Source organism: Schistocerca americana, chromosome 9 (genome assembly GCF_021461395.2).
Source record: "Schistocerca americana isolate TAMUIC-IGC-003095 chromosome 9, iqSchAmer2.1, whole genome shotgun sequence".
Lineage (NCBI taxonomy): Eukaryota > Metazoa > Arthropoda > Insecta > Orthoptera > Acrididae > Schistocerca > Schistocerca americana.
In genome coordinates, this window is record NC_060127.1 from 43,780,724 (window position 1) to 43,806,130 (window position 25,407).

At 40.5% G+C, this 25,407-nt stretch overlaps 1 protein-coding gene across 7 annotated transcripts in view; it reads left to right on the plus strand.

Annotated features, from left to right (window-relative positions):
- LOC124551113 (zinc finger protein 70-like) overlaps positions 1 to 25,407 on the plus strand; it is a 147,433-nt gene that overhangs the window by 47,380 nt on the left and 74,646 nt on the right. For all 7 annotated transcript variants that reach the window (XM_047126053.1, XM_047126052.1, XM_047126059.1 and 4 more), the window contains one exon: positions 22,241 to 22,309. In XM_047126053.1, coding sequence (XP_046982009.1) covers positions 22,241 to 22,309 — 69 coding nt within the window. The remainder of the gene's footprint in view (positions 1 to 22,240; positions 22,310 to 25,407) is intronic.

The window sequence follows — 25,407 nt, forward strand, 5'->3', positions numbered from 1 at the left end:
TAACAGTACAGTCCATTGGAAAGGAAATATGTAAAACTGATTATTCAGAATTCCTGAGTTTTTATGTTGATCAAAATCTGAATTGAAAACTGCATGTAGTATACCATCTCAAATGCTTGACGACAACAATGTTTTCTTTGTGTGCAATTGCTACTTTTATTTATGAAAGCATTAGAAAGTTAGCTTAGTTTGTATACTTTCAATCATTGATGTCATGTGAAATAATTTTCTGAGGTAATTCAACACACAAAAACAATACATTCATTTCATAGAGCTCTGTAAGGATTATATGTTGTTCCCTTTGTTAACTTTGTTGTTATTGTGAAGGAAAGTTACTGTGAAATGACAAATTGTAGGCAGAATGCAAGCAGTGGTGCAAGAAGAGATATAAAAAATACTATTCTAAACATTGGGTCATTTAATAATCACATAATAGTGTTTATCGCTGTTGTACAGGTGTGAACAGAACTTTTATACAAGGTATGTCTGAAAAGTTTGGTGAATGGTTGCAGAAAATAAAGGAAACAAAAGTTACAAACAAAATTCCTTTACTAGCCTTCAAAATTGTCACAGTTAGCTACAGTGCACTTCTGAAATTGGTTGTAAATTTGGTGGAAACTGCCAGCAAACGCTTTTTGTGGAATCACTCAAAGCACTGTGGTCACTTGCAACATCTGTGAAGAGTAACAGGGCTAATATAAGTTGAGGAAATAAAAAGAAGTCTGCTGGTGCCAAATCTGGAGAATAATGAGGGTGTAAAAGCACAGTTGTGCAAGAAAGTTGAACGAGCAGACATTGCGGATGTCCGATAACATGTAGCTTTAGTACTTCGAGTGATTCCACGAGAAGCATTTGTTGACAGTTTCCAACTGCAGGTGATATTTTATTTTTCTGTACAAAATCTTGGGGCATATTTATTCAATAATTAGGGTAGCTGGAAGGATAGAATTATAGTAATGTAACAAGAAAACCAAAAACTTACTTTAAGTTGATTTTTAATTGACATTTAATGTAAATACATAATACCGGAAATGTGAACATCGCATTCCATATTATAAAACATTAAAAAATCAGAATAAACACATTGATAAATTTTCTGAGTGTTGTACATCTTAAAGCAAGGTTCCATAAACAATCGCAAGGACACAGATACAAAATTACTGTCGCAAGAAGGTACATGTGTAATCATATGTGAGAAATTGGAGAATATGTAACATGTGACTTCCGGCCTTTCAGATGGGAAAATAATGACCTGTGATGTTCCAGAGCAACAAAAAAAGTTTGACCATTAAATAGCAGCCTATGCTGTTACTGAGAAATAGAAAAAATATTCAATGGGAAAATCATGATTTCTGATGTGCAGACAGACCAGAAATTACGTCCGACACAATAACCACAGGCGCCGCGACATTGTTCAGGAAGAGCTTAACGCAAATGTCTGTGTTGCACCCAGCTGGAGGATTAGTGGTGATTACCGTGAAGGCCAGTAAAGTATTTTATATTCTGAGGCCATTCACTGAACTTTTCAGATGAATCTTGGATTTTATTTACTTTCTGTGAAGAGTTCGTCCAAAGGCTAATGTGTTATGTCTAGGAGTTATTTTCTTAAGTTATGTTTAAACAAAGATGTGTTCCTGCCCATGCATTTGATATTGCTCTTTAGAGAATTGAAGATTTTAGTACTTCTGTAGTTCACCCAGTTTTGTGCTACTGGCTAATGCATTAGCTCATTGTGCAGGTTACATTATGCCTGGTGTTGTGGTCAATATATACACGATTTAATTCACAGAGGAGCTATAAACAACAAAACACATAAGAGAATATATGTATTTTTGTGAAGTTGTGATCATAGTTTCACTTGTCAGGAAAGGCTGCAACAATATTTTCTTGGATGTCTACTGCAGATGATTGACACCACTTTTTCTGCCCTTAGAAAATTTTGCTCAAAATTGGCATGCTATTTGAGAAACTTATGCAACAAGAGCTGAAATATTAGGGGTGTTCAATAAGTAATGCAACTCATTTTTTTCTAAAAGCAGGTTGCCTTTATTCATGTTTCCAATACACCATATTATTCCCCACTCTTTTGACAACAAAACCATGTTTTTCAACAAAATGTCTGGTTGATGTGATGATCCTATGCCATCTTATTGGGAGGGCCTCTATGCCCACATAGTACCACTCTACTGGCCAACATCTGGCCATCATCCAGGTACTGCTTCCCATAAAGTGTATCCTTCATTGGGCCAAACAGATGGAAGTCAGAACGAGCGAGATCCAGGATGTGGTGTGTATGAGAAAGAGCTGTCCAGTGAAGTTTTGGGAGACGTACAGTTGTGCAGCAGTGTGTTTGATTGTGATTTGACAATCACCTCAGATGAGTGTGTTGGCAAGTAACAACCATTTCTTGGACTTAGTCTCTGACTTTTCGTGCTTCCTATATATTTTAGGCCTACTTAGCACGGCATTACACTAAATTAACTTATGGTCTAGATAAGGACCGGATGTTGCGGTTAGATAACTGGTTGGTGGCACGCAGCTGGTCTTTTCTGCCTGCTGTGCTCTAGTATTACAAGCATGGCAGAACCTGTAAATCTTTTTTTGTGTTTATTGGGTGCTAATAGGGTATTATTATTTTAGAACCTCAATGCAGGAGTCACAGCTGTGAATTGCCAACTGGCTCATGGAAGATCATACAGGATTGCGCAACCTGGTTGCAGTGATGACAGATACCTCACCCAATGGCTCACCGTAGTTTTGTTCACTGCCAGATCTCCCTAGACATTCTGCAAGTGCCTATAAATATCTGTGATGCTCTGCTTTTCTGCCAAAAGAAACTCAATGAGAGCTCTGTGCTCGGAATGCACCTGTGTTTCAGAATACATATAGTGCCGCTCCTTCACGTATGGAGCATGGGAAGACTGATTGCTTAAATGGTTCTGTGTGTGCTGTAATTAGTGTAATTGTGCCTTCACAGAACCTGTGCGAGTGATACATAAATTGTAGTATATTTCTACAAAGTCGTTTGAGGTTGGTTCCTGATACTTTCTAAGTATGCTTTAGTGCAATGATTTATGTTGATCTTTAGGCATATGCCACATAATTTGTTTCAGATTTTTGTGACTATCTCGTGGGTTGAACAAATCTCTGACTATTTATGCTAGCGTCCCTGCATACATTCCACATCTCATTATAATCCTGTATGATACAGCTCTTACATACTGTAGCAATATTGTAGACTGTGTCATAGAATTGTTTTGTTTGCAATATCCTTCATATACTGATTGCATTACCCTGGTATTCTACCAATGAACCACAGTTTGCCATGTGGTTTACTTATGAACTAAGTCTGTATGATCCTTCCATTTCATATTCCTATAATTGTTACAGTAAAGTATTTATGTGAGTTGACCAAATTCAACTGTGATTTATTGATAGTGTTCTATGGTATTTCATGTTCCTATAAACTGTTATAATGAGGTATGTGCGTGAATTGACTGACTCCAACTGTGGCTTATTGGAATTGTAGGCATAGGATATTACATGTTTTCGTTTTGTAAAGTGTACAATTTTACATTTCTAAACGTTTAAAGAAAGCTGGAAATCATTGCACTACTTTTTCATCTTATCATTGTCTGACTGAAAATAAGGTAGCTGTTCTAAGACAGTGTTTGAGTATAATCACATTATCTACAAAGTGTCCAAGATTACTCAAAATGTTGTCTTCTTCTTATTCTTCTTCGTTTTCTGGTCACCAATCTTCTACCAAGGTAGGAGACGAGATACTGGCAGAAATAAAGCTGTGAGGACGGGGCGTGATTCGTGCTTGGGTAGCTCAGTTGATAGAGCACTTGCCTGTGAAAGGCAAAGGCCCCGAGTTCGAGTCTCGGTGCGGCACACAGTTTTAATCTGCCAGGAAGTTTCAATCTTCTGACTGGTTTGACACAGCCCACCACAAATTCCTCTCCTGTGCTAATCTGTCCATCTCAGAGTAGCAATTGCACCCTGCATCCTCAATTGTTTGCTGGAGTCTCTGTCTTCCACTACAGCTTTTACCCTCTACAGCTCCCTCTAGTATAATGTAAGTTATCCCCTGATGCATTAACAGATGTCCTATCACCCTTTTCCTTCTTATTGTCAGTGTTTTCCATATGTTCCTTTCCTTGCCAATTCTGCGGAGATCCTCCTCATTCCTTATCTCATCAGTCCACCTAATTTTCAACATTCTTCTGTTGCATGTCTCAGAGGCTTTGGTTCTTATCTGTTATGGTTTTCCCACAGTCTATGTCTCACTACCATACAATGCCTTGCTCCAAATGTACATTCTATGAAATTTATTCCTCAAGTTAAGGCCTATGTCTGATACTAGCAGACTGCTCTTGGCCAGGAATGCCTTTTTCACCAGTGCCAGTCTGGTTTTTGTGTCCTCCTTGCTCCATCCAGATGTTACTTTGCTGCCTAGATAGCTGAGTTCTTGAACTACTTCTACTTCGTGGTCCACAGTTGTAATATTAAGTTTCTCACTGTTCTATTTCCTCTACTTCTCATTATCTCATTCTTTCTTTGATTTAATCTCAGTCCGTATTCTGTACTCACTATACTTTTCATTCCATTCAACAGATCATGCAGTTCTTCTTCACTTTCACTGAGGATAGCAATGTCATCAGCAAATTGTATCATTGATATCCTTTAACCGTAAATTTTGATGCCACTCTTGAACCTTTCTTTTATTTCCCTCGTTGCTTGTTCAATGTAGAGATTGAACAGTACGGGTGAAAGACTGCATTCCTGCCTTATACCCTTTTTTAATCTGAGCACTTTGTTCTTGGTCTTCCACTCTTATTGTTCCATCTCGGTTCATGTAAATGTTGTATATTAACCACCTTTCTCTGTAGCTTATCCTATTTTTCTCACAATTTTGGACATGTTGCACCATTTTACATTGTCAAACACTTTTTCTGGGTTGACAAATCCCATGAATGTGTCTTGATTTTTCTTCAGTCTTGCTTCCATTATCAACTGTGACATCACAACTACCTCTGTGGTGCTCTTACCTTTTCTAAAGCCAAACTGATCATCATCTAACAGATCCTCAATTTTCTTTTCTATTCTTCTGTATATTATTCTTGTCAGCAACTTGTATGCTTGAGCTGTTTAGTTGATTGTGCAATAATTCTCACACTTGTCAGCTCTTGCTATGTTCGGAATTGTGTGGATGATGTCCTTCTGAAAGTATGATAGTATATTGCCAATCTCATACATTCTACACACCAATGTGCATAGTCATTTTGTTGCCACTTCCCTGAATGATTTTAGAAATTCTAATGGAATGTTATCTATCCCTTCTACCTTACTTGATCTTAAGTCTTCCAAAGCTCTTTTGAATTCTGATTCTAATACTGGTTTCCCTATTTCACCATAAGGGTCTATTTCGCTGCACAGGTGCACTACTGTGTTACATGCCTGTCTCTAAGCTATGTCTTGTGCTTCATACTGGATGCAGTGGTGATAGTGAATTCTAGAAGAAGCCTCCCATTACATCCATTATAATTATCCGGGGTGTTATGCCGTGGTCGGTTGATGAATTCTGTGTCGATTCCCAACGTTTCGTCTCCGACTGCGGGAGACATCTTCAAGGGGGTCCGTTTCTCAATGGAAGGTCCAACACACCCACTGGCTCGCTACTGACTGCTGCTAAATTCCGTGTCCGCGTGCCCCCGCGCCACGGCGTTGTAATGGTACTTTGACTTCCGCAAAGTTATAATTTACGATCGCGCACGCAGAAGAGCGCTGCGCCAGCGACTGATTTTATAAATAATTTTGTTCTTTTTTTTTACTTTTGCGTAGTTTTTTTGTTTTTAAGAACTAATGGAGGTCTCTCTCTCTTGTCTTGATACGAAAGACGTGTATTTTTCCGTGATGTGTTGAATGTGCTTTTGGTGAAAATTAAAATTACATAACAAAGCGATGTTGTTTCAATAGCTAATGAGGAGAAGATAATAAAAGGTAACACTACAGCGTGACGTCACGTGTTTCGAAAACGTTAGTGGAATTGGCCGCTGTCTGTCGCCGTCGATCGCCGTTGCCATCACCCAGTAGTGGGCGGGTGGTACACATCTTCTTTAACACCGGCATCCATATGCCGTTTAATTTCACACCCTCCTCCTTACGGTTGAAATTATTTGGATGTTTAGCGATTTCGATTGCCTCCCTGTAGAGCCTTTCGTAATATCCGCTTGTGGCCGCTAGTACTTGCATCTCTTCGAAACGAATATTGTGGTTCCCTGGCTGGAAAGCATGCTCCGCAACAGCTGATCGTTCCGTTTCTCCTCTTCTGCAATTTCCCTTATGCTCTTCCAAACGTTTAGAAACAGTTCTTTTAGTGGTACCCACATAAACATCACCACAGCTGCATGGGATCCTATACACTCCAGCTTTTTCCAGCGGTTTGCGAGCGTCCTTGGCAGGCTTAAGGTATTCCTGTATCTTCCTGGTGGGCTTGTAAATTACGGTAATATTCCGCTTCGTCAAGATCCTCCCTATTCTTTCCGTTACATTTTTAAGAAACGGCAGGAAAACCTTAGATTTTGCAGTAGCCTGTATGTCAGTATGATTTCTGCGTGGCTGCCTCAACGCACATTTTATTTCGGCGGACGAATATCCGTTCTTCATTGGTGCATTGTGGAGATGTTCCATCTCAGCATCGAGCAACTCAGGTTCACAAATATTTCTAGCTCTGTCCGCTAACGTCTTGATAACACCCTGCTTCTGTTGTGGGTGGTGGTTCAAATCCCGGTGCAAATAACGGTCCGTGTGCGTGGGTTTGCGGTATACTGAGGGGCCCAAACTACCATTTTCGTTTCTAAAAACAAGCACATCGAGGAAATGTAACTTGCCGTCTACCTCCTCCTCCATTGTAAACTGAATTCTCGAGTTTATACTGTTCAGATGTTCGTGTAACCGGCTTAGTTCCTCCCTACCATGTCTCCACAGCACAAACGTGTCATCCACGTATCGGAACCATACATTTGGTTTTTTGCTGGCAGTACCTAAGGCCTGTTCTTCGAATTTCTCCATAAAGAAGTTTGCAATTACGGGACTTAGGGAGCTTCCCATAGCCACGCCATCCGTTTGCTCATAAAACTGTTCATTCCACTTGAAGTACGTGGTCGTCAAACAACACTTAAACAGTTCTGAAAGTTATTCAGCTTCCTATATGCTTGCGGATCCAGTAGATCAGTAATTTTACTCCGATAGTCGGCCACTTCCATGACCACTGTTGCGCTTCCTTTGTCAGCTGGGAGAACCAAAATACTATCATCGTCATTCAGGAGTTTTAAAGCTCTTCTCTCACCCACAGTTATATTACTTTTCGGCGGTTTTGCTTTGGCTAATATTCTTACTGTTTCTATACGGATTTCTTCAGCTGTTACAGAATCCACACTGCAAATTCCTGCTTCTACACTGGCTATAATTTCTTCCGTGGGCACAAAACGTGGACTAACAGCAAAATTTCCTCCCTTGGCAAGCACAGATGTCTCATCATCAGATAACGAACGTATGGACAAATTGACAACGGTCCGGGAAACGTCTAAATGCCGAACAGTCTGATTAGGTAGCAAATTATCAAACTTCTTCTTCTGTCTACTAGACGTTGTCAACATATGCCTCCCCATGGTATCATGCAGTAGTCTATCAATTTTATCCCAGTCACTGGTGCACAGTTTATTACTGATCGTAATATGGAGAGACATTAACTTACAGTTTGTGAATGCCAAGTCCCGTGGGGTCTGCTGAATGCGCTCTCGTAGTAAGGCCTCCTCAGTCCATTTGAAAATGCGTTGTGCCTTTCCCGTATAGAACAGTTGCTTTATCTTCAGAAACGTCGGTATAACGCCGATGGCTCTGCAACGAGACAGGAATGTGAGGGAACACAAAAGCTGCACTCTCTTCTTCTGGAGTCCTTCCAGGCATCACACTTCTCTTGACATCTTCTCCCCATAGAGGCGTCTGATAATAAAATGTAGACTTTCACGGCTTTATGGATTGCCCAAAATTCATAAAGAAAATGTGCCGTTAAGACTGATACTAAGTGCCATTGGTTCGCCCACCTACTCGTTAGCCAAGTTTTTGACTACGCTGCTAAAACCACATGTGGGCCGTTCGGACTCTTATATAAAGAATTCGACACATTTCATCAGCAGATTGAATGGCATAGTGGTCCAGCTGGAGGACATATTGGTCAGCTTCGATGTGGTATCACTGTCTACCATGGTTCCACTTAATGATGTATTGGAACAGTTGGATCGAATTTTTCCTGCCGATATTTCAGAACTGTTTAAGTGTTGTTTGACGACCACATACTTCAAGTGGAATGAACAGTTTTATGAGCAAATGGATGGCGTGGCTATGGGAAGCTCCCTAAGTCCCGTAATTGCAAACTTCTTTATGGAGTAATTCGAAGAACAGGCCTTAGGTACTGCCAGCAAAAAACCAAATGTATGGTTCCGATACGTGGATGACACGTTTGTGCTGTGGAGACATGGTAGGGAGGAACTAAGCCAGTTCCACGAACATCTGAACAGTATAAACTCGAGAATTCAGTTTACAATGGAGGAGGAGGTAGACGGCAAGTTACATTTCCTCGATGTGCTTGTTTTTAGAAACGAAAATGGTAGTTTGGGCCCCTCAGTATACCGCAAATCCACGCACACGGACCGTTATTTGCACCGGGATTTGAACCACCACCCACAACAGAAGCGGGGTGTTATCAAGACGTTAGCGGACAGAGCTAGAAATATTTGTGAACCTGAGTTGCTCGACGCTGAGATGGAACATCTCCACAATGCACTAATGAAGAACGGATATTCGTCCGCCGAAATAAAACGTGCGTTGAGGCAGCCACGCAGAAATCATACTGACATACAGGCTACTGCAAAATCTAAGGTTTTCCTGCCGTTTCTTAAAAATGTAACGGAAAGAATAGGGAGGATCTTGACGAAGCGGAATATTACCGTAATTTACAAGCCCACCAGGAAGATACAGGAATACCTTAAGCCTGCCAAGGACGCTCGCAAACCGCTGGAAAAAGCTGGAGTGTATAGGATCCCATGCAGCTGTGGTGATGTTTATGTGGGTACCACTAAAAGAACTGTTTCTAAACGTTTGGAAGAGCATAAGAGAAATTGCAGAAGAGGAGAAACGGAACGATCAGCTGTTGCGGAGCATGCTTTCCAGCCAGGGAACCACAATATTCATTTCGAGGAGACGCAAGTACTAGCGGCCACAAGCGGATATTACGAAAGGCTCTACAGGGAGACAATCGAAATCGCTAAACACGCAAATAATTTCAACTGTAAGGAGGAGGGTGTGAAATTAAACGGCATATGGATGCCGGTGTTAAAGATGATGTGTACCACCCGCCCACTACTGGGTGATGGCAACGGCAATCGACGGCGACAGACAGCGGCCAAGTGCACTGGCGTTTTCAAAACACGTGACGTCACGCCGCGGCGTGGGAGCGCGCGGACACGGAATTTAGCAGCAGTCAGTAGCGAGCCAGTGGGTGTGTTGGACCTTCCATTGAGCTACAGACCCCCTTGAAGATGTCTCCCGCAGTCGGAGACGAAACGTTGGGAATCGACACAGAAGTCATCAACCGACCATGGCATAACAGCCCGGATAATTATAATGGACATGATATTTTCCGGCCGTGAAAGTCTACATTTTAGTATAAGCTGCCGATTGCCATTTTCACCAAGTTGGGACGAACAGTTATTTTTTGTTGAGAAAGATGGGTTACCTCAGTGTCTTGTGTGTCATTAAGTTCTGAATATGACAAAGAAGTATAATATACAGCATTAATACATGTCTCTCCACGTGACACAGTACGATGTGGTGGACAGTAATGCAAGAAAGCAACTCATTATCATACTGAAAGGCAAAGTTCAGCAAAAAGGTAAATCTGATGCAAAATGAAAAAATAAATACAACAGATGAATACATATTTCTTCTATGCTCTCTGTGTATGTATTGATTTCATTTATTAAGTATGTTTTATGCAATTATTGAAGGTTGCTGACGCCAATGAAGATTCAACTGATGCGGTGCTTTGAGCAAGCTGCAAAGCTGCACACATAATTGCAACAACTGGAACACTATTCTCAATGGGGCTCTTGGTGAAATTGTGCCTGATCGCCATCGTAGAGTGCTTAGTGCCAGGAGACACTACGAAATTTGAAGGCGTTTGCTTCTCCAAGCAAATGGTGTCATGTTGTATCCACAATATGGAACCAAGTGAGGTGGCAAGTTAATCAGCACACTCGACTCGCATTTAGGAGGATGACAATTCAAACCTGCCTCTGGCTGTGCTGATTTACGTTTTCCATGATTTGCCTAAATTGCTTCAGGCAAATGCCAGAATGGTTCTTTTGAAAGGGCATGGCTGACTTCCTTTACCATCCTTCCCTAACCCATGGGACTGATTACCTCACTGTTTGGTCTCTTCCCCCAAATCAGCCAACCAACCAACTGCGATGTGGGAACGGATTTGGAAAATCAAAAGTGCCAGACTCTTACAGCTTTAAAGTTAGCCCTTGAAAAAACCTCAGATATCACAGACATTGTTCAACTTGCAATATTAGTTAGGAGCATTAATCCAGAACTACAGGTTTATGAGGTGGTCATGACAGATTTGAGGTTGTCTGTGAGCCTGTAGGAAATGCGCGTGCCATGGGACAACCTCTGTTCTGTGGCAACAGATGGTGCATCACAAATGGTTGGGAGTCAGCAAGGTTTTGTGACTTGCCTGAAGGAAAAAATCAAGACAGAATTCCAGAAAGAGATACTGAGCACACAGTGTTTTGTGCACCAGGAAACCCTTTGTGCTGAAAGTGTGAAATTCGCTGATGTCATGAAGGTCATGATGAAGTGTGTAAATTTTATAAGGCACCACAGTGTCAACCACTGCCAGTTTAAATGCTTTTTGCATGAGGTGGAAGCAGCTTATGGTGATATTCCTGATGACTGCATAGTACGTTGGGTTAGCAGAGGCAAAGTGCAATTTCGGAAGAAATTGCATTGTTTATGGAAATGAAAGGAGAGAGGCAACCATCACTCAGTAATGAGACATTGGTAGCAGACCTGGCCTTCCTAACTGATATTATAAGATGTGGATGAACGTCATGTATTTGAAAGGCAACTTGGTGGTGGAAACTAAACGTTTTTGGAATGTTATTGACCCCTTCAATTGCCTGAAGAAATAAGTTTTGATGGTTATCAACAAATTGTTGTACAATTTCATCAAAGTTTTTAGAGGAGGTTTCAGGACATTTGATGCCTACAAAATGATTTAAAACTGTTTAGCACTCCATTTTCAGTTGTAGCAGATGCTGATACTGTTCCTTAAGAAATACAACTGGAACTAATAGATTTGCAAAATAGCACAGTGCTCAAGGACAGATATTACTACACCATGAATTTGGTAAGATGGTATCGCAATCTTCATGCAGAAGATTTTCCCAAATTACACAGGAATGCAGCTGCCATCATATCTATATTTGGTTGTGAACAACTGTTTTCTGTAACGAAGTGAGTAAAAACTGAAGAAAGATCCCAGATGCATGACACAAAACTTAAGGAGACCACACCCTGCCTATCTAACCCATGTTAATTTAGGCAAGTATTTGACCCATTTCTGAAAAACTATTTGATTCAGGACCTTAATATTTTTACTGTATGTTACATGATGCTAATATAGTCAACTGTACTAAAATCTACTTTATACATTTTATAGTTTTTAATAAATACTTTTTTTAAGTTTATTAACAAAAAATATTAAGTTTTTTCTGCAGAATATATTTTTTGTGAACTTCCTAATGGGGGAATATTAATGAACGTAGTACCAGTTATGCAGTGTCTTTAAAAATTTCATTCATTTATCTATGATAGTTTCTGATATAATGGGGCATATGTACTGAAAATTTTACTTTGCGGGAAATTTACTTTAAAGAAAAAACTTTTGAAATTTGTTACTTACAGGTAATTAAAACTGTCCTTCTGCATATGATGTACCTTCTTTGGCCTATAACAGGTCTTCCAACTTCTTTTTCACCTTCCTGGATGTTTGTCTTGCTTTCTTGGCCATATTAGATGCAGACCTGTCTGCATCAGCTATCCTTATTTTATCGCAATGTTCCAGCCCAGTGATCATATTTTCACCAGGATTAATTCTCAACTTTCCACCACCTTCCAATATTACCACAATTGAATGTAATAACAGCATCGTGAACTCTTAGTTTCATTGTATACACGCATACAAGTTTTAGGAAGGCGGTTCCAAATTATGCTGTTGAAACATTCATTTGGGAGCTGTGTCTGCCTATGCAGACGTTGCCTTAGAAGCTCAGGATGAGCCAGGTCTCTGAAAATAGGTTTAATTGCTGTAATAACAGCAGCAGGAAGAGAATGCTGGTGAGAATAAGATTCTCCAGTTGCCTGAGGCCTGTTGTATTTGCACCTCGAATTTTCTCCTGATGGACACAATCCATGACATGGCTTATCATCAGTAGAGAACTTATGGAAGAATATGGCCCAAACATGTCTCTTCATTGCCTCCAGATTTTCTTTATTTCTCCTAATTGCCTGCCCATAATATACCTGCAAGTTTTCTAATTCAGTTTTAGTCCGATCAACATTTTTCCATCTTCTAATTTTTTTTCCTCTCATATCAACAGTTAGTTTTCTCAGTATTGTTCCCAAATATTTTTGAACATGGTCTACACATTCTATTTTGCTAATAATGGCATCTCCACGTGGCTTAGAGTTCACCACATTGTTCTATGCCTTACTGTCACCATCACCCAAATATTTGGTATACCGTACGCCTCTTGTTTCTACGGAGCGATGAAATATTTGTTGTACTCCATGAACTTCCATACCACCACTTGTTCCTCTAAAATTAGCCACACAGCTGCGTTCTTTATGTTCTTTGACTTTACAACATTTGCAATATTTAGACATTATCTCCACATCTGACACTTTACCGGTGTCTACACTGGTGGCAATCACTACTCCATTCAGAGAAGTATGTCCTCTTTTCTGCCAGCTTCCATAAAGTGCAACTGCAATATCGGAACATCCATCATTTTCTTCCACTGTTTCCATAGCAGCCAGTTTCAGCCTTCCTCACTGACCTCACAAACAGCTTTCTCTAATATTGCAGTCAGTTTTTCAAATTTATTTGTTGGTTGATGTAAGTTCATCACTGAACAAAATCTTCTCCCTGGAACCATGCCCTTGCCAATGGATTGTAAGGCATAAACTAATCTAGTATTGATTTCATAAGGACCACTTGTATCTGGTTTTGAAGAACTCATAAATGAAATCACAGCTGAGCACTTAGTGCAAATTAAATCCAAAGCAGTTGCTAGGCTTTTTCTCCCACTGGCACTCTCACAAATTTTCACACTTTGTGACTCACCACACTGTTAACATTGTACAAATTTAGACATTACATCTGATAATATTCTCAAATTTATAATAATGTTACTGCACCCCTTGTCACTTACAGTAAATTTGTTGTAGCTCTCTTGAAATGGTGAGAGCTTCTTTGATGCACTTGTCGAAGAATTACAATTAGAAAAATCATTGCCAGGCGACATAACCTCTTGTACAGAAAGCTTTCCAAAACTGTTTCCTCTAAATTGTCATTTCTTGAAAATGCCTTTACGTTTCATCATCTTCAATAAACACAACAAAACATGTGTAAACAAGCACTGCAAATGTAAGTATAACAACTACTCGCAATCACACTTGAACAAAACTAACCACGTGTTTGAAAGCGTGTTGTTTACAAACAGCAGAAACAAAAGAATACCGACCGTTGCATTCCAAGGATAGCCAACACACTGGGGAGTGTGCAATGTAGGGGATATAAAGATCTAAAATATATGCAGAAAAGTGGGTGACAGAAAAGTGGGCATGGCACATAAACACACATGGTAGGAGAATGCTCTTTAAATGTGGGAAAAAAAATTTTTTTCAGCAAAATCCTTTTCAGAGTATTTAAATAAAACCTTAATCTATTGAAATATGATGAAAACCGAAAATTGATTGTTTTCGACCTGAACCAGGGTGTGGTCCCCTTAAGAATATTCTGTGTCTTGCGGCAGCTCGAGGACTGTCACACAATACTTCATTTAATTGTGAATGAATGAAAATAGATATCTCAAATTAAGTAAAATGTTTGTACATTTGGCTTATATTGATGTTTTTTGTTCATTATAATCAGTCACCCTGTACACAGTCTCCTACTGAGCCAGTGTTTTCTGCGCAGTGCTGCATCTAAGCTGCTTGCCCAGTCCTGTCCACCCGTAATGTTGTGCACATGTGCACAAGCTGTTTACTCACTCTTGCCCACCTGTACCCATGGGCATCCAGCTGCTCACAGCTGAGTTCTCGAGCTGGAACAGCCTGTCCTCTCTCTTCTTTGTCAACTCCTGTTTCTTCTTGTATCTCGTCATCAGCCATCCTTCAGTGTACTCTTTCCACCTATCCACTCTTTCCTCTGCATTTAACAGTGGAATTCCCACTAAACTCTTAATGTTATCATCTTTCCTTTATTTTCATCAAAAGTTATTTTGAATTTCCTATATGCTGGATCTGTCCTTCCGGCAGTCACTTCTTTTTCAATGTCTTCACATTTTTCATGCAGTCATTTTGCCTTAGCATCCCTGTGCTTCCTTTTTATTTTGTTCCTAAGTGACTTACATTTCTATTTTCCTGAATGTCGCAGAACATTTTTATACTGCCTTCTTCATCAGCTGAAGTATTTCATGTTATCCATGGTTTCTTCACAGTTGTCTTCCTTGTACCTATGGTTTCCTTTCTGACTTCTGTGATTGCCCTCTTTCGAGATGTCCATTCCTATTGTCTATCAGGTCAAAAATATACAACACGAAGAGCAAGGGTCGCAGCACTCTTCCCCAGGGCACAGCAGAAGTCATATCTGCATCTGCCAATGATACTTCATAGAGGACAACATGCTGTATCCACTCTACAAAGAAATCTCCAATCCTGTCATAAATGTCACTTGATACCCCATTGATCATACTTTGTTAATAGCCATAGGTGTGGTACTGAGTCAAATGGTTTTCAGAAGTCAACAAATACTGCATCTACTGGGCTGCTTCAGTGCCTGGCATTTAGGGTGATGTGAGAAAGGCTTGAGTACAGTTTTACTCCATTGATATTTCAAAAAAGCATTCTGTTCGGCATGGAGGAGGCCATCATGTGCGAGATACCTCACTACATTTGAACTAAGGATATATTCTAAGATTCTACAACAAATGGATGCAAGTGATATTGGATCAGTTCTGCTACGCTTCTGCGAGACAGGTGTGATCTGTGCTTTCTTTCAGCAACTGGACATGGTTGTTCATTTGAGGGTCAAACTCAGTTGCAAGTTGAGTGTAGTATCTGACAGGGATTCCAACGGGCTCTGGAACTTTGTTCAGTTTGAGTGATTTCAGCCATTTCTCAGTGCCACTGTCACAATATATATTTCACATATTTGCAGTGGTACAAAAATTCGATTGAAACAGTATTCCTGTTTTTTAAATTTTTAATTTTTATTTATTTATTTATTTTTGTAAAGGAACATTTGAAAACAGAGTTAATCTTTTCTGCTTTTGCTTTGCTACTCTGTTTCAGGTCTTGTCTTGTTTTGTCTTTGGGTGATGGGATGCTAATTTTGGTGCAGTTAACACCTTTACATACAACCAGAACTTCTTTGGGGCTTGTGAAAGGTCTTTGGACAATATTCTTTTAGTGCAGCCACTGAAGGCTTTATGCATTGCTGTTTTGATACCCATATACATTTCATTCATCGTCTTTCTATCTATAGTCCTCCGCTTCATTTTACACCTATTGTACAGAGTAGTGTCTGTCTCATTACAGTGACTGTGTACCACAGAGGGTCCCTCTCATCATGAACTGTTCTACTAGGTACAAATCGATGAAGGTGGATGGTCAACTATTCTTTTAAACTTGTACTACCGTTCTTATGCACATTCCTGTCAAGAGATAGTTTCTAATTCCTCATGAGATATGACAGTGCTGCCTTTTTATCTGGTTTGCTGAACATGTGAATCTTTCTACTTGTTTCAATGTGCCCATCTGCAAAAGAGCTAAGGCCTGTTTGTTGCTATTACATCCAATATATTTCCACCATGAGTGGACTTCTGAGATATTTGTTGTAGGTAGATTTCAGAGAAGACATTTAGTAATGTTTTGCAAGATGTCTTGTCACACTTGTCTCTCACAAAACTGTAATTATCCCAAGTGATTGTTGCATGATTAATGTATTCTCTGATGCTGACAGTGTGATTAATGAATGTATGAGGTTTCCTCCCAAGTTTTCAGTTACATCTGTGGTTAAGTCTTGTAGGTGATAAGTAGATTGAGTTGTTAGTGTATGACCACCATTGATACTCAGTCTCTCCAAAAAAATCTCACATGCAGCTTCAGTTTCTACCAATTGGACTTGAGTTTCTTGTTTACTGTGATGAATACACCACTCCATTTCCTATTAGTTGATCCTTCCAGTTTTCGTTGAAACCTCACTGTGTCACTTCTGAGCTTGAACCAGCTTTATGTTCATAGTATTATGTGCTCTCCACTACTTTTCATAAGCACTTCAAACTCTGTCACTTTGTTGCAAATACTTTGGCAGTTATTTACTGAGATTTTAATACTCTTGCCAGTAGGTGACATTACATTGGATCTTACACCTACAGATCTTGTACACCTATCATTATCTGGACTAGACAGAGCGTTGTGCAATCAGAAACTAAATTTGTGTGCACGCCATACAGAGTCATCTACATGGGTAGCAACCTCATATGGGTATTGCACACTGGAGCCATTTAGGGGGACCCTACAGATCTCAACACTATGGCACAAGTCTAGGAAGTCAGAGCATAGCTTATCTCAGAAGTTTTGAAGTCTCTGATTCAAGCCATCCCCTTGTCTCAGAATCAGGGGGCTATGATTAGCTCTGGGGACAATGTTGCAAATTGTGAGCTTTGTTAAAGCTCCATGGGCAAGTCTATTGGCTGTTCAGGCAGACACTAAGGGAGCACAGTTCAGCCAATTTGTTTCTGTTGCATAAGGAGGAACAAATAAGCCTGTCATATGGGCTCTGACATCCTACTTAGATCACACCATTGTCTGGCAGAGAAGGATGAGAATTCTAATTTTCTCCACTAGTCACTGGAATGGTCTAAGTAGGACATCAGAGACCAGATGACATGCTTCATTCATTCCTCCATGTACCATGGTATGAAGTTGGCTGCACTGTGCCCCTTCAGAGGCTGCTGGAATGCAACATGTTGAATGAGGTCCTCGGACACACACATTGAGTGCCCCTCATGTTCCTTCCCACACACAGCTGTCATTTCCTTAAGGGATACCATTATTTGTCATACATTTGAATTGCTAACAATAAGTAAACCCCTACTGTTTTGTGTTTGCTTCCTCGTCACAGGGCACAGCATGTTTCCTAACAGGTGAAGTGTGTCTCACAGGCTCAGATTCAGTTTCAGTGGAAGACAGCACTTCACATTTGTTGATTAGTGGGATGAGTATAGCACCCTGTGTTCATTTGTTAAGAACATTTCATTCAAACTGGAGATACACAGAAGTTGTGTGTTATTGAAATAATTTATTTTCCAGAACAATCACTCCAGTTTGAAAATGAAATTGTCAACTTTTGCCATCACTAGCCACCATCAGATCATAAAACAGATTTCATTGTTCAGTCCCATCATTGTGGAAGCCACATTGCCAAATCAGTGTGGTTGTATCATTCAATAATTTGTTTTAAATCCCAAGTTCCCCATGATCTTCATATCCCCTGTACAGGATGCCTAGCTGTACCATTGGCATGCTGCTCAGATTTGTAATGTTCGTTATCTGTAGTGCCTTGTCTGAGCCAAAAGTCTGTTCATTGTTCAAAAGACAATTGCATTGTTTGGGACAACTGGTTTTACAGATGCTTAAAAATTTGATTACCGTAGTTCCTGATTTATTGATTTCTGCCGCTTCCTGTGGTTTTAATTTTGGATGACAGTGGAATGAAGTGTAACTCAAAATGAAGTAGAATTATTTTTTTGTTCAGTCTGTTGCTGTCTGAGTCACTGTCTTGTTTTCAGATGATACAGCTGAATTACCACAAGTTTCTTGCACTAGTTTTGAAAACAGTTCATTTGGTTCATCTCAGGATATCTGAAACATCCAATGTGATAGGAACATGTGGATGCAGAATTGGAGAGTATTTTATTTTGCACTCGAGAGATGCCATGTTCTTTGTCTGACTACAAAATGTTGGCCACAGAGTACAAGTATCTCTTTCCAGCATGCTCAGACAGCTGCAGTTTGACATACAGTTTCAGCAGACATGATTATGTTCTCCATATTTATTATTACCTGCAAATAAGCCCATTAGGTTGTGCAAAGTACTTAGAGGTGGCTATTTTCCTTCCTTTCTGCCCACATTCCTTTCATTCTCCTCCTGTGTGTTTCCTTTCTCTCTTGAAACTTTGTTGTTTCAGTCTTCTCCTTTGGGTTTTCCTGTATTTGTTTATTTATTTATTCATGCAAGGATCATGCCAGATTGTTATGGATTTGTCATTATAACATAATGAAAACAGATAGATCAAATATATGTATGCACAGAATATGTAAGTATACTTTACGAGAATGGGACAGGGGGTTGGTTATGACCTTGCTGAAAGAACTGTCCTGGCCTTTGTGTGAAATGATTTAGGAAAATTATGGAAAACCAAAATCACAATGTCTGGACAGAGTTAACTCAATCATCCTGAATATGAGGCCAGTCTCTTACAGCTAGACTGCCTCATTCAGTTTATCCCTGTTGTACAGTGCTATTTTGATCATACTCAATATGCACAAGTTAATACAAAACATAATTTTGCACTGCATCACTGCACACACCATTTGAGGACTATTGGATGGTCAACATGTTGCCGTGTCCATTGCAGTCCATTCAGTCTGTCTGGAAAGTTGATTACAGGCTATTAAAGGTGCTTCATGTAAATAGAAGTCTCCATTTTCTCCTTTCACCATATCTGGAAAATTGAAATAATGGTCCCCTTTCTGTAATAAAGTATGTAGAACAGCATGTGAAAACTACAAGAATAATACACTACTATGCACAGCTTATTAGATCCTCACAAGTATACTGAATAAAAGGATACAAAAGTGTGCATAAAGCTTACTCTGGGAACATCAGTGTGGCTTCTCACCAGACACAGTAACAACTAATCAAATATTTGTGATCAGACAAATGATGGAAAAATTATGTGATATAATATGCATACGCACTTCCTATTGATTGATTTCAAACAAGCCTTGTCAGCATAACTCACCAAGAATTATACCAAAGAGTGGGTTTTCACTCAGTAAGGTGAGTGGTGACCAGCTGCTTTCGTCCGGTAAGGAGATGCTTGTGTGGGCACGCTGTGATGCTGATGACAGGTCAGAGGATGGGAGGCAGCCTAATTAGGCCACGGCAGTGGCATCAGTGGTGCACCGTGTAGTGCCCCAGTAGTGTACCACTGAGGGAATGGCCTCATGTTGTGACTCGGCCCCACAAGCATCTACTATTTCGCCACGGTGACTGCTGAGTGTGGGACGTGACCCACGGCATCTCGGCAGGAGTCTTGTCGGTCATCTCGGATGGCAGGTTAGCGGCACTGAAGCTCGTGAGGAAGTCAGTGCTGGCAGAGGCTGACCCGATCAGACCTCGATCCCACAGCTACTGTCGGTGACGCGCAATGATTTCTTTGTTAGGCTCAACCCTGGCGTTGCGATGGTGGTGCTGCTGAACTCTAAAGTGTCTCTGCCTCAAAATTTAGTCCTATTTATATGGCTCTGGCATGCATTTGTTACGCAGAAGCCTGATGCCCAGTCACAGAGTTCGTAACGTGGATCTTGCCGCCGTGTGGTGACGCCAACATGCCCACTATGGCTATTACTGCTGTGCAGCGCAGTTTTCTACTGAGTGTGGCTTATTCATCTTGCAATCCTTCTGTGTACGTGCTATTTTGACCCACATGTTGCGACACTGCAGCTTCCAGCCTGCAGTTGCAGTTGCAGTATTTCATGGTACTTTTCTTGCCACTTCTTCTTAATTTCACTAAAATAATATTATTTTCATAATATTGTTACATTCCATCCCGGATTTTCCATTCTTTAATTTCACTAAAAAGTGGATAGCAGCACTACAATACAGAGTACTAAGATAAGATGGTATATGCGGTAAACTGGCAAATCTAATCACAACAACAACAATATTAGGAAAAGGATAGATTGTGACTCACCAGAATGCATGCAGGTCTGAGCTGCCAGGGATGGTGGTCATGTGTAAATTAGATGTGCTTGTATGAATGTGTGTGTATTTTTTTTCTGTAGTATTGGACTGAAAGCAAAATGTGTAACAGTCTGTTCATTGTGCCTGACTGCAACTCAGTGTGTCATCTCTATGGTGAGTAGCAATCTATCCTTTTCCTATTATTGTTGATATTGCGACCTGGAGTGTCCATTGTTTAATCAGAATGACAGTGATAGAGACAAGAGGAAAAGTACAGATATTCAATAGGACAAGCGAAAGCTTTGTGTTTAATAAAGGACAGTCTCTCCACTGTCTTATTCAGTAAAGCACTGCCTGGTGTACTAAACAAAATCAATAAAAGAAGCATCATATTTATGAAAGATAACCAGATACTTTTATTTGCTGAGGATAGTGCAGTAGTATGGCAGCACACTTAAAGAAACATACTTGGCAGTGGAAACAGGAACATTAAAAGCCAGAAAATGAAATAAAATCTATGGCAATGCACACTCTGAAGCCAGAAGAACCCTTGGAAATCTAAATATAAATGGTACATGTCTCAAAGGAATGTCCTCTTTCAGTTACCTGGCAGCCCTTATATCAGTGGATAACAGTGTTGTAAAGGCTACAAGCAGGAAACAGAACTTATTTTGCGAGTCGACAGCTCTTCAGCTTAGTAACCATTAGAACAATGAAACTCTTTATACATAACTCCATAGTTCACCCAGTTGTCACATATGGGTCAGAGGTATGGACAGACAAAAGATAACAAAAATAGCTTAAGGACCTTTGAGAAAAAAGTGCTATGCAAAATTTATGGTCCAATAAGAGAAGAAGAAGGCTGGAGGATATGCTAGAACACTAGGCTATAAGCATTAATACAAGAAAGAGATATAGTAAAATTTGTCAAATCACAACGAATATGACAGCTAGGACACATGAAGAGAATGACAGAGGTTAGAATACAGAAGAAAATGGTGGATGGTTTGATCCGTGCTACTAGAAGAAGACAGAGAGACCTAGAAGAAAGTTAGTTGATGATATGATAGATGATATCACTTATATGGGAGTCAAGAGGTGGAAACGAGTTGCAAAAACAAAGTAACAGGGATGAAAACAGTAGAACAAGCCAAGGATCATCAAGGTTTTTTTTTGCTGTTAACACTGCAGCACCAGCAGAAAAAGATGAATAATAAATGGAATTCCAAACTGGCTCTTATTCTGTGATTATATATCCATGTCTTTAAACAGGTCTTTACAGTGACCATGACTACTACTTTGAGTTATTATTGTCGCAGTCCTTTCCTGCAGTTTGAAAATTGTGCCAAAGTTTTGAGCCTTTGATTCACAGAAAAGATTTCCGTTGCTAAGAATTGAGTGTATGTATGAATACTATGTCATCCCAAGACAGCGGCTGTTACAAACAGTTGAGAGAATCCTAAGAGCATAATGCATTTATGATATTCTTTCTGCCAGTATCTTCATGTGTTCATTCCATGTCAGCTGACATCTGTGCTCATCCCTAAATACTTTGTGGTACAATCTGTATCATTTTTGCTAAATGTGACAGATTTGTTTCCTCCCTTATATTGAAGTTAATGCTTTTTTGTTTGTGTTCAGTAAGAAATATAATATTAAAACTCCCATTTGGTAGTCCCCACCCCTACCAAAGAACTATTGTTTGCAAATTGCACCAAATTACATAGCGCTGTTTCTGTACTTGTCATTTGCTGCCCATTGTAGAAAGAGAAAGAAATTGTGTGGTGGTCATGACATTGCTTAAGCATGTATGTGGACAGAAGAGTAACTAGGTGTACTTCTTTTCAGTGTCCGCAGGAATGGGAGGTGCCAGATGGCCACAATAGTACGCAGGATCCACTAAGCATAACTAAAGAGGTGAGTGCATCTTTACTTTTGTATTCTTCTTATGTTGCTGTAGATAACAGCATTGCATAAAATGGAATAATAATTTCTTTATTCATCTCCCATAGAGCAATACAAAATGTGTTTTAGATTTTAAGCATATGTTAGAAATCATCTCATAACTTGGTGGAAACAATTAGAACACAATATATATGAATTTCTGATGAATTATATACTGATATTATTTAATACTACAAAAACACTCATTCAAATCAAACAGAGGACAATCTGGGATCAAATAATGACAATATTCTGAAAAGGATAGATTGCTACTCATCGTATAGCAGACATGTTGAGTCGCAGTTTGGAACAACGAAAAGTGTAAGCTTTCAGCCAAAAAGTCTTCTTCTGAATGAGACAACACACACTCCTCCCTCCCCCCCCCCCTCTCTCTCTCTCTCTCTCTCTCTCTCTCTCTCTCTCACACACACACACACACACACACACACACACACACACACACACACACAACTCAAGACATACACGGCCACTGTCTCTGGCTGCCGAGGCCAGACTGCGAGCAGTTGTGCATGGTGGAAGAAGCAGTGTGGCTGGTGGGGTTAAGGAGGAGGCTGGGGCAGGGAGAGAGGAGGACAGCAAAAGATAGTAGGGTAAGGGTGGGGCACATTAAAGTGCTGCTTGTGGAAGCATACAGTGACGAGGTGGAGAGAGGGTGGGGCAGGTAGGTGCATTTTGGTGGTTGGAGGTTAGACATTGGGAGGGAGGGGGGAGGCGAGGAGGGTTACGGGAACATAGGGTATGTTACGTAGTTCCCACCTGCACAGTTCAGGAAAGCTGGTGGAGGTGGGAAGGATCCAGATGACATAGGCAGTGAAGCAGTCATTAAAATGATGAATGTCATTTTGGGCAGTGTGCTCAGCAACTTGGTTGTCCAGCTGTTTATTGGCCACAGTTTGTTGGTAGCCTTCATGCGGACAGACAGCTTGTGTGTTGCCGTGGCCTCATAGAATGTGGCACAGTGGTTGCTGCTTAACTCGTAGATCACATAATTGGTTTCATATGTAGCCCTGCCTTTGACTGGATAGGTGATGGTAGTGAAGTATGTGGTGGTGGTGGTGGGAGAATGTATGGCACAGGTCTTGCATCTAAGTTCCCTATCTAGCACTAGAAAGCTCTGTATTCCACCAGTGCACCCACAGTCTATTTACTTCTGCCCTTCTCTGCTGCCCCCAACCCCCTGCCTCCCCTCCCCCTCCTCCACCCCCTACCGCCACCCTCTTTTTAACCTCCTGACTGCACATAGCTGCCATACCCACTCTCCACCTAATCCGTGCCATTTGAATGATGAAAATAAACATTTCCATTTTCCTTACGCCAGGCACACCCGATGGAAGGAAAATTAATGCTTTCAGGCACTTCACAATAATTTACTACTACTTTTTAGACAGAATTGCGGTTGAGTAAGAAATGGTCCTGGCCATTGCTCTGTGTATTGTGCTGCATACTGAGCATACTTAAAACAGTCATAAAATGTGCCGATGCAAACTGATATTGCACAAATGAGTGAAATTTAAGAATACTGTTCTCCTGATGAATTGCAAATGACAAGAAGCTATTGGAAATTATATTGTCAGACAATTTCCTTAAAAATATGTTCCATGGTCAAAAAAATTCTTTATTGAGGGTGACATTGGATGTTCCAGGTCAGATCTGAATTATATCAACAGTCTTTTTGCTGTTCTCTTGAAAGTCAGAGGTTTCATTATGTCCAGGCCAAGAGCACAACAAAAGCAATGAATTGATTTCTGCCTCTAATTAGAAACCGTTTCAGATAAATCTTACAGTTTCCTATTTTTTTTTTAGATTTTGATAGGCCGATTATAAGATTTCTGCCACTTTTTTAAATATTTGGTCATAATGTACTCAAAGCTGCAGAAACACTAATGCACTCATACTTATCACTGTCACTATTGTATGTGAATGTACCATAGCATTCATCTTTTTTCATCTTGAAATGATAAAGTACATTTTACTCTCTGTTCTTTCATGAGATGTTACTGATCAGCATTAGATGCAGCAGATGTGGGGATAACAGCAAGGTTCATCTTCATGTCAGCTATGAATTATTCCTGCTGTAGCTGCACATGGACTGGACAGTCCACACAAATGTATTTTTTCACTTTCTTCGCATCCCTTTGGGCCTAGGAATCATGAACTGGGTGCCTTCCTGTTGTCAGTAGTACTGCATTACTCCTTTGTTTTGTGAACATTATTCTCTCAGCTGCCAAATCTTCTATCCCTCATACTACTACTACTCCCCGTTGGGTCCCGGTCCTTTGTGGACTGTGGAGTGTGGGGTGTGGCAATGTGATTCGTGCCCAACGACGTGCGCTTCGTGCTTTTCACCGTCATCCTACATTAATGAACTGCATCCGCTACAAGCAGCTATGTGCGCAGTGCTGTCGCACTATTAAGGAAAGCAAGAAAGCATGCTGCATTTACTTCGCCAGCCCGTTCAGCAGTTTTACTCCATCCTCTTGTTTGGAGTGGCCTGTGCCAGCTTTCCGGGACTACCACCTACTCCCCGTCCCTGGTCTGACTGTGGCAAGAAACGTCATAGTCGACCCTGTCAGTGTTTCCAATGCTTTATGCCGGTACTTTGCGGAGGTTTCAAGCTCCACCCACTACCATCCTGCCTTCCTTCCTTGGAAACAGGTGGAGGAGGCTCGTGCAATCTCTTTCCTCTCTTTGAATCAAGAATGCTACAATACTCCTTTTACTATGAGGGAGCTTGTGCATACTCTCTCCTCATCCAAGTCTTCTGCTCCTGGGCCCGATACAATTCACATCCTCATGCTGCAGAATCTTCCTCCTGCGGGAAAATGCTTTCTCCTCCATACCTAAAACTATATTTGGACTGACGGTGTATTTCCCACGTTTTGGCGTGAAGCTATTATTTTTCCCCTACGTAAGCCTGGTAAAGATAAATCTCTTCTTTCCAGCTGTTATCTAATTTCCCTTACCAGCAGCATTTGTAAGGTGATGGAATGCACGATCAGTGGTCGATTAGTGTGGTGGCTGGAGTCACACCATCTTCTCACTAATGCTCA